Raw genomic sequence first — 14524 nt, forward strand, 5'->3', positions numbered from 1 at the left:
CTTGAGTAGTTTTTTCACAACATACTTTTTACTTTTACTCAAGTAAATATTTGGGTGACTACTCCTTACTTTTACTTGAGTAATAAATCTCTAAAGTAACAGTACTCTTACTTGAGTACAATTTCTGGCTACTCTACCCACCTCTGGTCACAATGAACCGCATAAGATCCGACCAAAACATTCGGTCTTAGTCGCTATTGCATTAGCTTGTAGCTACACATCCATTTATTACAAACCAGATTGGCCTTTTTCATTTTAAATAATAAAACAAAAAATAAACAAAAACTATACATTTGTTATTTTGTGAAAAAAAAATCTTTATTTATATACATTTGTTCTAACAGAAACATTCAGTGTTTACCAATATTTCAACTCCAAAGTGCATAGTGTGTATGGCCATTAAAGGCACACAGTCATGTTCATGTTCACCAGCATCACTCACTCTGTTGAGAGAACATTGCGAAAACAAATTGTTAAATAACGTTCATGTAGAATGTAGGAAGGGGGGAAGATACACAGTAGATTATGACAAACATCGCGATTTGGACGTGGACGATTCTGATTTGATGGACAAACGTATGACTAACGACGATACACGGTTCTAAAATACGGAATTAGCATGGACAATAGGGATGTGAACCCTTGAAGAACTCCCGATTCAATTAGATTATGATTCTTGGGGTGAAAAATTTATTTAGAATCGATACTCAATTCAACACGATTTTAAATTCAAATCAATTCTCGCAAAAGTATTGTTTGGTATATGAAATATCAGAAAACCTTTTCAAAACAGGTTACGAAAGTTCCCCATAGCTGTTAGCGTGTGGCGTATACGAGCAGCGAGTAAGTGCGACAATAGTATCAAAAATGTCAGTTTACATCCGAATCGCGATTCTTATTTACTATAAGTTCCGAACTACAAACCCTGTTTCCATATGAGTTGGGAAATTGTGTTGGATGTAAATATAAACGGAATACAATGATTTGCAAATGCTTTTCAACCCATATTTGTCACGTGGGGGTCGCAGCTAGCTGCGGGGTTGTTCTTCCAACGCAAAAGAGACGGCTCCGGACGACAGCGTGAATGTAGGCTAGGATTTATTAACATAAACCACGCACTACCACAAAACACAAAAATACAACCAAAAAAGGCAAGTGTGCCTAAAACACCAGAAACTGCTAATTAACAGAAACTAGGACATGGACATGGAAACTTACTTGGTCAGAACGAGACATGAACCGGTGTGACATAACGACAATGCAGGCAGAACGAGTGATGAACAAAGGTAAGCTTAAATAACAGTGACATGATTGGTGACAGGTGTGTGTGAGTCCAAATGTGGAACAGGTGAAACTAATGGGTAACCATGGAAACAAAACAAACTCAAACAAGGAAGTGAAACCAGGAACTAAGGAAGTCCAAAACTAACAGCATAACTAAACAAAACATGATCCGGACCACGTATCATGACAATATTCAATTGAATGCACTACAAAGACAAGATATTTGATGTTCAAACTCATAAACTTTTTTTTTTTTTTGCAAATAATAATTAACTTAGAATTTCATGGCTGCAACACATGCCAAAATAGTTGGGAAAGGGCATGTTCACCACTGTGTTACATCACCTTTTCTTTTAACAACACTGAATAAACGATTGGGAACTGAGGAAACTAATTGTTGAAGCTTTGAAAGTGGAATTCTTTCCCATTCTTGTTTTATGTAGAGCTTCAGTCGTTCAACAGTCCGGGGTCTCCGCTGTCGTATTTTACGCTTCATAATGCGCCACACATTTTTGATGGGAGACAGGTCTGGACTGCAGGCAGGCCAGGAAAGTACCTGCACTCTTTTTTTACAAAGCCACGCTGTTGTAATACATACTGAATGTGGCTTGGCATTGTCTAGCTGAAATAAGCAGGGGCGTCCATGAAAAAGACGGCGCTTAGATGGCAGCATATGTTGTTCCAAAACCTGTATGTACCTTTCAGCATTAATGGTGCCTTCACAGATGTGTAAGTTACCCATGCCTTGGGCACTAATGCACCCCCATACCATCACAGATGCTGGCTTTTGAACTTTGCGTCGATAATAGTCTGGATGGTTCGCTTCCCCTTTGGTCCGGATGACACGATGTCGAATATTTCCAAAAACAATTTGAAATGTGGACTCGTCAGACCACAGAACACTTTTCCACTTTGCTTGAGTCCATCTTAGATGATCTCGGGCCCAGAGAAGCCGGCGGCATTTCTGGATGTTGTTGATAAATGGCTTTCACTTTGCATAGTGGAGCTTTAACTTGCACTTACAGATGTAGCGACCAACTGTATTTAGTGACAGTGGTTTTATGAAGTGTTCCTGAGCACATGTGGTGATATCCTTTAGACATTGATGTCGGTTTTTGATACAGTGCCGTCTGATGGATCGAAGGTCACGGTCATTCAATGTTGGTTTCCGGCCATGCCGCTTACGTGGAGTGATTTCTCCAGATTCTCTGAACCTTTTGATGATATTATGGACCGTAGATGTTGAAATCCCTAAATTTCTTGCAATTGCACTTTGAGAAACGTTGTTCTTAAACTGCTTGACTATTTGCTCACGCAGTTGTGGACAAAGGGGTGTACCTCGCCCCATCCTTCCTTGTGAAAGACTGAGCATTTTTTGGGAAGCTGTTTTTATACCCAATCATGGCACCCACCTGTTCCCAATTAGCCTGCACACCTGTGGGATGTTCCAAATAAGTGTTTGATGAGCATTCCTCAACTTTATCAGTATTTATTGCCACCTTTCCCAACTTCTTTGTCACGTATTGCTGGCATCAAATTCTAAAGTTAATGATTATTTGAAAAAAAAAAAATGTTTTATCAGTGTGAACATCAAATATGTTGTCTTTGTAGCATATTCAACTGAATATGGGTTGAAAATGATTTGAAAATCATTGTATTCCGTTTATATTTACATCTAACACAATTTCCCAACTCATATGGAAACGGGGTTTGTATAAGCTGCAATGTTTACCCTAATGCTTTGAACTCTGCGTCTTATATACGGATACTGCTAATGTATGGGTTTCTCCAGGTTCAGACCGCCCAATAAATGTAGCATCATCCACATCAGATCAATGTCATTAACGGGTGTGTTGAAGAAGTTGGCGCAGGCTCAAAGGCAAATTTGCTTCGAGACGAAAATGAAAACAAGGCTGGGAAAATGTCGCCGATGGAGATGACTTCAGCGGTTTCAGTGCACAGGAGTGATGAAGAGAACGCTCAATGACATTTCCGGGAGGATACGGCATGCTGTGTTGCAGCCACCTGTCACAAGCGCCTGCGTCAATATTTCATGTTTCATGTGTAAAAAAAAGAAAAAAAAGTAAAAGTACCACTGATAGTCACACACACACTAGGTGTGTGACTAAATTACCCTCTGCATTTGACCCATCCCCTTGTTCCACCCCCTGAGAGGTGAGGGGAGCAGTGAGCAGCAGCGCTTTGGAATCATTTTGGTGATTTAACCCCCAATTCCAACCCTTGATGCTGAGTGCCAAGCAGGGAGGTAATGGGTCCCATTTTTATAGTCTTTGGTATGACTTGGCCGGAGTTTGAAGTCACGACCTACCTATATGTGGCCTTTAGACATACACAAACTATATGTGTAAACACAATAAAAATGCGCTAAAAATGAAGTGTATGCTGCTTTTATTTAGGTGCGCTTAAGGTCTGCACCTTGCGGTATTACGATTCTGAACAGATTTCGTATTCATTTTTTAAAAGTTTTTAAGCCATCTCTGCGCTTACTCGCTGTGTGTGTACGTCATAGATTAGCAGCAAAAATGAGCTTTTGTAATCTCTGACCTGTTTTGAAAATGGGTTATTATCAATCATATGCCAAATATTCGGTGAGATTCGGTTTGAATTGAGAATCTGAACAGAAACGTCACCCCAAGAATTGGAATCGAGTTCAATCGTGATTTTTTTGCAAGATTCACATCCCTAGGAATACTAATAATCTGTTGTCATCTTCAAGGGTGATATGTCACTGTACCTGCATGTGCCGATATATCCAGTCAGTAAAGTGAGTCACGTTGCCGTAGACCCCTGGCTTGTTCTTTAACGCACATCCAATCCCCCAGCTGGTGTCTCCAACCAGCCACCACACGTCTGCCTCCTTGACCACCAAGGGTCCTCCACTGTCGCCCTGCAGCACACAGCAGTCACGACCATAGTCAGTTGAATCGAAGCACTTTGACTTTTTTCGTCCAACAGACTTCTTCAGTTTGGTGTCAGGTTTCCTTATTCAAGTATCTGGTGGGCGTGTCACCTAGGAGTCGTCACCGTTGGGTGGTTATTGTTGATGTTGTTGGAAGTGGGTGGTAAACAACCATCTTGCATAGCAATGCGAAACAACTCGTGAGTGACCACTTCCCGTCGAGTGAGACAATGTTTGGGGGAGAGATGTCTGGACAAGAATGTCAGCAGACGATGCAAACATCCTCTGTTTAGAGGTCCTTTTTAGGTGGTCTTTTTGTGGTTGTGTATGCATGGTGGGAATGAATCTGTGAAATATTTATTATTTATTGCAAATGTTTGTGTTCTCATTGTGTTTTAATTTTACGTGGCAGCTGGTTGCAGCAGCTCTGTTCTCTCTCATATCCTCCTTTGTGTTATTTTAATGTTTCCCTCTTGTTTCCATGTGTTTAAAAAAAATGTTACCTTATTTTTATTGAATCGGCACTGCAACCACATCATTTCCCTATTGTGGAATAAATAAAGTATATGCAATCCTAACATTTTCAATTAATATTTTCAATTAATTCAATTAAAGATGAAAATTTTTGCCAAAATGTTGACTTAGTTGAAGTGTATTTCTTTTAGTTAGCGTCCATTTTACCTTTGTGTATTGACATAATCGCTTGTTTATTCAGCCATTTTGAATCACACAACTAACTGCAAATCTTGTTACACTTTAATAAATAGTCCCGTGCGTGTAATGCATCGATCCACCGGACCAAAACAAAAGAAGCTACAGTACTTGCTGGTGCTGCTACAGACTGTGCATGCATTTTTTTAATTGAATAGACTACCGTATTTTTCGGAGTATAAGTCGCATCGGAGTATAAGTCGCACCTGCCGAAAATGCATAATAAAGAAGGAAAAAATCATATATAAGTCGCACTGGAGTATAAGTCGCATTTTTTGGGGAAATTTATTTGATAAAAGCCAACACCAAGAATAGACATTCGAAAGGCAATTTAAAATAAATAAAGAATAGTGAACAACAGGCTGAATAAGTGTACGTTATATGAGGCATAAATAACCAACTGAGAACGTGCCTGGTATGTTAACGTAACATATTATAGTAAGAGTCATTCAAATAACTATAACATATAGAACATGCTATACGTTTACCAAACAATCTGTCACTCCTAATCGCTAAATCCCATGAAATCTTATACGTCTAGTCTCTTACATGAATGAGCTAAATAATATTATTTGATATTTTACGGTAATGTGTTAATAATTTCACACATAAGTCGCTCCTGAGTATAAGTCGCACCCCCGGCCAAACTATGAAAAAAACTGCGACTTATAGTCCAAAAAATACGGTACTTTAAAAAGTGTCTAAGGACTTTTCTTTTTGACACATTCTTTAATTCAGCCTTTTAGAAGTTTATTTTACACCTTATATATATATATATACACATATATATATATATATATATATATATATATATATATATATATATACACATGTATATTTACTTGAAAGGGAACTACATTATTTATTTTTTTTGCCTATTGTTTACAATCGTTATGAAAGACATGACAACGGATGGATTTTTTTTTTTTATATATATATATATGCATTCTAACTAGGGATGTCCGATAATGGCTTTTTGCCGATATCCGATATTCCGATATTGTCCAACTCTTTAATTACCGATACCGATATCAACCAATACCGATGTCAACCGATATATACAGTCGTGGAATTAACATATTATTATGCCTAATTTGGACAACCAGGTATGGTGAAGATAAGGTACTTTAAAAAAAAATTAATAAAATAAAATAATCCATCCATCCATCCATTTTCTACCGCTTATTCCCTTTGGGGTCGCGGGGGGCGCTGGAGCCTATCTCAGTTACAATCGGGCGGAAGGCGGGGTACACCCTGGACAAGTCGCCACCTCATCGCAGGGCCAACACAGATAGACAGACAACATTCACACTCACATTCACACACTAGGGCCAATTTAGTGTTGCCAATCAACTTATCCCCAGGTGCATGTCTTTGGAGGTGGGAGGAAGCCGGAGTACCCGGAGGGAACCCACGCAGTCACGGGGAGAACATGCAAACTCCACACAGAAAGATCCCGAGCCCGGGATTGAACCCAAGACTACTCAGAACCTTCGTATTGTGAGGCAGATGCACTAACCCCTCTTCCACCGTGAAGCCCACAAAATAAAATAAGATAAATAAATTAAAAACATTTTCTTGAATAAAAAAGAAAGTAAAACAATATAAAAACAGTTACATTGAAACTAGTAATTAATGAAAATTAGTAAAATTAACTGTTAAAGGTTAGTACTATTAGTGGACCAGCAGCACGCACAATCATGTGTGCTTACGGACTGTATCCCTTGCAGACTGTATTGATATATATTGATATATAATGTAGGAACCAGAATATTAATAACAGAAAGAAACAACCCTTTTGTGCGAATGAGTGTAAATGGGGGAGGGAGGTTTTTTGGGTTGGTGCACTAATTGTAAGTGTATCTTGTGTTTTTTATGTTGATTTAATAAAAAAATAAATAAAATAAAAATAAAAAACGATACCGATAATAAAAAAAACGATACCGATAATTTCCGATATTACAATTACGCATTCATCGACCGATTCTAACTGGTAAATAAATGTAAATAAAAGTCCGCTTACAGCAGAGCCAATGGGAGGTCCTCTATTCCGCCCCAAAAACCCAACAAATAACCATCCAAAAAGCGCCAACAACGCTCCATTTACATTTCGTGACTTGAATATTAACCAACCAATTAGTGATATTGTTATTATACGTGCTAACGCAGACCAACTACTTATAGCGGCAACGTGATCGCTACCGTGTGTCCCTATGTTTACATCATCGAGTGGTCTGGTGCTTTCTCGCTTCCTTGCTGCCTGGAAGTTTATTCTAGATCATAAATGATGTCTCTCACCTGAATAGGAGAAGGATGAGGACATATTCTGACAAGTTGGTACACTTTGACAGCCAAATTAGACCTAGAAATGGCAAGAACGACACGAAAAGACGCTTGGTTTTACCCCCATTTGCGAGGATTTTGAGTCATTCTTGTTTTAAATGGAAATATATGAACATCCTAGCAGTCTGCATCCTAATGACAGCAGACAATGTACAGTAAGTGATGTATTATGTGTGTTGGCTCTCATGAAGTCTGGAGTGAGCAATAATTAGTGATGAAGAAAAAAAATGGTTTCGGGTAACGTATGCTTTGGTAACATTCGGAATGTATTCCATAAAGGGTTTGGCGATGTAGACAATATAAATATTATATTTTGGCCGTAAAGAGCTTTTAATACTGTCGTCATATTGTGATAATGCATCTTAATGACACATTGTAACTGAACAACCACATCCTCAATGCAATGTATCTGGCAAGCTAGCGGCTAAAGTCTCTTCACAGTGTGAAGACACTTCTGAATCAGTAATCCTCGCATCCGTGGCGGCAAATGCACTAGGAAGATACAAGTCATACAAACCTTTAAGATAAGCCAAGCTCATGAATATAAACAGTGGTTGGCTGATTGATAAGTATACTATTAGTATATTGTCGATACTACAGTGATTGGATCGATATTTATTATCACAAAATCGTTTTTTGTTATTCTCTGCATGTAAATGTATAAGTCTCTGAAAACAGGAGGGTTTTATTGGGGAACTGGACTTTTTCAGAATTTTGCCTATCGTTCACAATCATTATGAGAGACAAGAAGATAGATGTATTTTTTTAATGTATTCTAACTCGTAAAAAAATGTAAATAAATGTCTGCTTACAACTAAGTCAATAAAAAGTTCTCTATTTGGCTCATAAAGCCCTCGAAATAACCATCCAAAAAGCGCCAACTCAGACTGGGCGATATGGATCAAAACTGATATCCCTGTATTTTTAGTCCGAATGGCGATACTCGGTATGTACCGGTATGTTAAACAAAACGTGCAATAGTGTTTAAGGTTGTCTAAGTGTTTAATAACTAGACAACCAGTGGAGAGAATACTCAGATTACTTTTTGTTGGAAGTAGTAACATAAGGTGTTGCTTTTTGTTATGAAGTAATTAGTTCGCCGTTAGTATGTCAAAGCAGTTTTCGTTCATTTTGTTCATTAACGTTAGGTGTATATCCTCACACTTGTGAGCAGGGATAGATGGAGCTTCTACTCGCTCACTGCGATGAAGGCCGCTGGCTGTTCAATTTGAAACTACTCTTCAGCCACCCAGCCACTGCCCTAGGTTAGTCTGCATAGGAAACGGGGAGAGTCACTTTCAAGTCGATGAGTAGCTAAACATTTGACACACCGAGCAAGCAGCAGAGAGAAGCTATCACTAGCTGCTGTGCTAAATCGCTAACAGAAGTGAACAACATACATAAACAGATGAGATTAGTGATATTGTCGCTACAAGGAGAGAGATATGTTCTCATGCAAATTGGTGTATGTTTAAATAAAGCTCACCATTAGCCAAATGTAGTCGGTGACCAAAGTATTGCATCATTCGGGAGTCGAGAAGTCGGCAACAGAGCCTCCATATTCTTTTAAAAAATTGGTTGTGTCAAGTAATTGTGCGTCAGAGAAGCCTACGTAAACACGCACAGGGTGGGGGTGAGCCAAAGGGTATGCCCTGTGCTTCGCACGTCAGGCACAGAGAAGAACAAAAGGCAGTTACAAAGGCGCATCAAAATATACAGGTATGGAGGTATCGTCTCAAATATAAATCTCTTTCTAAAATATACAGTTATGAACTATAATACTGGTATACCGCCCAGCCTGAGCGCCAACAAAACTCCATTTACAATTTGTGTCCTGAATATCAACCAAGTATTAGTAATATAAGTGCTAACACAGACAATGTATTTTTAGCGGCGCATTGTTACAGAGAGCTAAATAGCTTGTTGCTGTTATATTGACGTCATGAGCTGGTGAGCTGCTTTCTTGCCTCGTAGCTCGTGGAAGCTTATTATTATTATTTATAGAAGGATTAGGACATAATCCGACAAGTTGGTCAACTTTGCCAGACAATTTAGACCTGGGAATAGCAAAAAAGACAGTAAAAGACGCTTGGTTCCACCACTCCCTTTTTCTTTGCGAGGATTATGAGTCATTCTTCTGTAACAGGAGCCAGGTAGTGCGGCTGCGCCAGATGTACGTTGGTAAACCTTACTCCTCAACAACTTCAAGAGTAGTGCTGGCTGCTGGGCTGCCAGCTCAGGTTTATAGTCCAGGGGTCAAAACACACCCCTTCTCAATACGAACAACCAGTTCCAGTCCCCGTGCGGAATGCGGTAAAAAGGCACGGGTGCTGAACCACCAGTGTTAGACTACATCTAAACATCCTATCCGTCGGCATCCCAGTGACAGCAGATATTGTAGAGTAAGTGATGTTTTATTATGTTTGTTGTCTCTCGTGAAGTCTGCAGTTAGTAGTAATCAGTGATGTTGTGGAAAGAAAAAGCCAACGTCGTGATGCGTTTTTGAAATTATTGCGTTGTCGTGTGCTTAAAATAAGCAAAAAACGTAAATATTACATGTTACTTTTAATGTGCCTGTACATTAAATATATACTTACAGTGTGTATATAAAAACATTGATGGAGGTGTTTGGATGTTTTTTAAAGCTCTTTATAGGCAGAATACTGGCGCTGTAGCTAATTTTGAAAACTAATTTTAAAATACTTCTATTATCATTAATAATCCAAATAATACCTTGTTATATATATCGTATCGCAGGAGGCTGCAATGTATATCGTAATATCGATTTTAGGCCATCCTTAATTCTGGAACGATTACAGACTTTAACCGAAGTTTCTTTATCCTCCTTATCCAGATCATTGATGTCCTCACAGGAGTGTCCCTTTATTTTGAGATGCAGATCTACCCACTATCCTTTCCTGACATCTCACATATTGTCTCATTCCACAAGAAGAGTCACCCTTAAGAGTTGTTTTGCCACCAGCCAGGCGAACGACCAACCGCTATGCGAGACGGTGGTTCACCCGCCACGTCGGACAACATCAGCAACAACGACAAAATGATGACCAGCCCTAGGAACCGCGTCAATGTCAAACTCACTTGGCATGAATCCACGCCTCCCTTCAGTTCCCCAGCGCAAATCATGGTTTCAGTGATGGCGCCGTCCAAAATGTTGGCCTTGTTACAGTCCTCTCTGTTGTAAATGGTGACCTCAGCCTGATTGAGTTTGTCTGGAAGTGGCCCTGAGAAGAATGAACGTTTTAATGACATCTTGGTTGGTTTTAATGACACCTCTCAGTGCAGACTCACCAGATGAACTCAAGGTTCCCCAACCTGTAACCCATGCTGGAGTTCCAGCTAAGACCTCAATACCATTGTTAGGCAAACACACCGGCTTTACCGTCACTGTCCAAAAACATGTTAAGTCAAATAAATCATAATCAAAGAAAAGTGGCACTATGTTATTTACTTGAAAATGTCAAAGGTGTGTCCAGCTTCAGAAGAGCAATGTCGTTGTCGTTGGTTACAGAGTCAAACTTTTCATGGCTGATGATTTGGCGAACTTTGTTGCCTTCATAAAACTTCATTTCCGACAAGCTGACGTCGCCTGAGCGCACGATCCATTTTGAAGGGTTTGAGAAACTGCAATTGACGGAAAACTGTGGTTAGCAGATATACTCAAAAAAACTAAAACAATGTTTATGAATAATTCGGAGAGGGGTTGGTGGCCAAAAACGACTACATTTGATTTGATCTGGACGATGGTAAGGATACAGGAATTTATCATCCTCAATGATCTAGGGACGCGCCAACCGATCAGCCACCAATAGGTATCGGCAGATTTTTGTTAAAAAGCTTGTGATCAACCAATGCTAATTCGTGCCTTTCAACGCAAAAACAATCCATCTGTGCGGCTAATGTCCATACACAGTGTGAAGAACTCCAATAAATTAATAAACATCACATCTATTGTGCCAAATAAACCCTATTTTTTACAAATATTATTATCACTGGAAGACGAGGCTCAACATGTCATAGACTAAGTAGGAGCAAGCAGAAGCAGAGAAGAAGCTAATCGCTAACTAGCTGCTAAGCTATAGCTTTAAATAAATAAGTGCTTACTTTGAGAAGTCTAGATGGAAGCATGTTAGAGCAGAAAGTATATTAACAGGAAATTAACAAGTATATTAACAAGAGTCTAGATAACAAAACAACAACTGTTGTTTTGTAGCTTCCAGGCTTGCACGTAAGGGGAGAGCGGATCCATCCATCCAGCGGTATCAGAATATGATCGATACTAGAGTTTGTTAATGTTTATAAATTCAGTGAATAATTCCCTGGACACACGACAACTGTGAGGGGCAAAACCAAAGGGTTTAAAAGAGTAGTAGAAAGTAGTTTTCGCTTTTGCTTAGGTCTTGTGTACTATTTTATTGACTTTGTTTTGATCAAACAAGTCTACATACTAAATAAAAGACAATAAAGAACTAGTTTAAATATTGTGTTGTTAATAGTAATTGTCAATAGCATTCACCATAAATAAAATGAGATATTTACAGTTGATACATTTGATCGCTATTGGCCGATCCCAATGATAGATGATGATGCATAAAACCCTCATTGAAACATCCCTAGCACAAATTCCAACTTTTCTGATAATTCCCATGCAGTATTTTAGTTCAGCGCTTCATCATTAACACATACCTTCTACAGACCCTGCATTAGTTTGCTTTATATAGTCATCATTATCATGAATTGCTCAAATAAAAAGTGCGTTAGTTAAATGTGTTTTTTTTCCCAGTAGGATCAAATGAAATAAACATAATTCTGTACTGATGAACATTTTTTAGAAAAGAGGGGAGTAAAAGGCTCACTCTTCAAAGCAGTGTGCAGCTGAGACAATCCAGAGTGGGCTGATGATGGAGCCTCCACAAATGTGCCTGCGATTCAAAGACTGGAGACTGACCTGCCAGGGCCAGGCTCCTTCTGAAGCCTCTGTACCACCTACGATGCGACTGCTGGGGGCCGCAAAGGTCTTTCCACAATCTAAAGATCCAAAGCAGAAGGTTAGCGTTACACAAGTGCACATGCTGAATGTGTAAAATTAAAATAAACATTTCTTACAAGTAGTATTATCACTGGAAGACGAGGCTACACGTTACACACAAAGTAGGGCGACGCAGACGCAGACGCAGACGAGAAGCGAGTCAAAGCAGCTGAGCTAAACGTCTTTTTGTTTCGTTCTCGCCATTCCCGGATCCTAAATGACTGTCACAGTGTACCAACTTGTCAGAATACGTCCTCAGACTTATTCTGTACAGGTGGGATGCATGATTTGTGATCTACAATGCATTTCCACTTTTCAAGGAGCAAGGAAACAAAGAAACACCTCGCCTGTCGATCATGTCGAAATAGTACACAGGCTTGCCGCTATGAATAGTTTGTCTTTGTTAGCGCTTATAATAACAACATCACTAATACTTGGTTAATATTCAAATCAGGAAATGTAAATGGTTATTTATTGGATTTTATGGGCGAAATAGAGGACCTCTCATTGGCTCCACTGTAAGTGGACTTTTATTAACATGTTATATTGCATTAAAAAAAATCCATCCGTCGTCATGTCTTTCATAATGATTGTGAACCATTGGCAAAATTCTATTTAAAAAAAGTGCAGTTCCCCTTTAAGGCTTTTTTTTTTCATTAACATTACATTACAGGGTTTTTTGTCACCCCTGACCTAAAGAAAATACAGGATTTTTAACAAACCGAACAAAATTTGCCTTTTTTGGAAACTCAGACAAAATAAAATGAAAGAATCAAAACTACAACAACAATTGATAAGAATTAGTTAATTGATGGTTTAACGTGCCTCCTTTTTCCGGTAAAAATAATTTGTGTTGTTTGTACTCAAAAAACAACATTTGAATTTTCCATTTCAGTGTTTTTTTCTTTCCCAAATGTGAAAGTCTGACAAAATAAATAACCAAAAACGAATTCTCATGATTTATTTGGCATTTGTATTCCTATTTTTGATTTGCTGGTTTTAAATGCATACTTTGTCTTTAATGCCAGCCTGACCCTTTGGATTGAGCTTCTTTTTCGGTTGTAACTTTATCAATATTTCAGGGTGTTTTTTTGTTGTTTTTCTCTTCACTGTTCTATTTAGATTTTGGTTTCCGGAAAGTTTTCAGATTTTTGTTAACGTGAGCTCATAGACATACATTTTTTTTATTTAATTTTTTATCCTGTCCAGCTTCTCAGGCAAATCATATAGTTGATGTAGATGCCCATATCGGCTGTTCGGATTTACTTTACAAAAGAGAAGTGTAGGATACTTCTCTTGTTGCCTTATTTGTATTTGACTTTATTAAATGTATTTATATTATCATTTGGTGCAGCCGGGCCGGAGCAGGAGGGTATAGAAAGAGAAAAAAAAGAAGACAGAGGGGGAAATTGTGGGAACAAGAGGGGGATTAGACAGAGAGACAAAAACAACAACAGCAAACACAGCAATAACAACAACAATAGAGCAACATCAGCAAATACGCCATGTACAAATATGATGGTAAAAGTGATAGCAAATAAGCAGTTAGCGAAAATAAAAAATAAAACAGAAATGACAATGAGCATTATTACACTACAAATGGATCAATACCAATACCAATAGAAATAGCGCTATTGATAATGAACAATTGTTTGTACTCAAAAAACAACATTTGAATTTTTCATTTCAGTGTTTTTTTCTTTCCCAAATGTGAAAGTCTGACAAAATAAATAACCAAAAACTAATTATCATGATTTATTTGGCATTTGTATTCCTATTTTTGATTTGCTGGTTTTAAATGCATACTTTGTCTTTAATGCCAGCCTCGTTGCTCCACTCCCGCTGACCCTTTGGATTGAGCTTCTTTTTCGGTTGTAACTTTATCAATATTTCAGGGTGTTTTTTTTGTTTGTTTTTCTCTTCACTATTCTATTTAGATTTTTGTTTCCGGAAAGTTTTCAGATTTTTGTTAACGTGAGCTCATAGACATGAGTTCTTTAAAGACTTAAGATGTATTCATTAGATGCACTTCAATGTCAGCCGCTGTAGTTTGGAGGGATGTGAAAGTAGCAACTCACCTATACAGCGTAGCCCGACAGTATTCTCCAAGCAAAATGGACTGCAAAGGATGGGGATAAAAACACTTCACATACATTGTCCTTGTTTTTAATTCAGTGAAAACTTTAAACAACATTTGAACATTACACTGTACAAAATAC

At 38.4% G+C, this 14524-nt stretch overlaps 1 protein-coding gene across 5 annotated transcripts in view; it reads right to left on the reverse strand.

The window, feature by feature from the left end:
- Positions 1 to 292: 292 nt before the first annotated feature.
- The window catches only part of tmprss2 (transmembrane serine protease 2), a 30843-nt gene continuing 16611 nt past the window's right edge, over positions 293 to 14524 (reverse strand). For 4 of the 5 annotated variants that reach the window (XM_061963201.2, XM_061963199.2, XM_061963202.2 and 1 more), the window contains 7 exons: positions 14384 to 14424; positions 12133 to 12304; positions 10728 to 10900; positions 10568 to 10663; positions 10358 to 10500; positions 4040 to 4192; positions 293 to 443 (listed from right to left, as the gene is read on the reverse strand). In XM_061963201.2, coding sequence (XP_061819185.1) covers positions 435 to 443; positions 4040 to 4192; positions 10358 to 10500; positions 10568 to 10663; positions 10728 to 10900; positions 12133 to 12304; positions 14384 to 14424 — 787 coding nt within the window. In that variant the 3' untranslated portion in view covers positions 293 to 434. Of the gene's footprint in view, positions 444 to 4030; positions 4193 to 10357; positions 10501 to 10567; positions 10664 to 10727; positions 10901 to 12132; positions 12305 to 14383; positions 14425 to 14524 lie in introns of those variants that run through there. The other variant, XM_061963203.2, reaches the window with a different exon arrangement.

This window comes from Nerophis lumbriciformis, linkage group LG09 (assembly GCF_033978685.3).
Source record: "Nerophis lumbriciformis linkage group LG09, RoL_Nlum_v2.1, whole genome shotgun sequence".
NCBI classification, from domain to species: Eukaryota; Metazoa; Chordata; class Actinopteri; order Syngnathiformes; family Syngnathidae; genus Nerophis; species Nerophis lumbriciformis.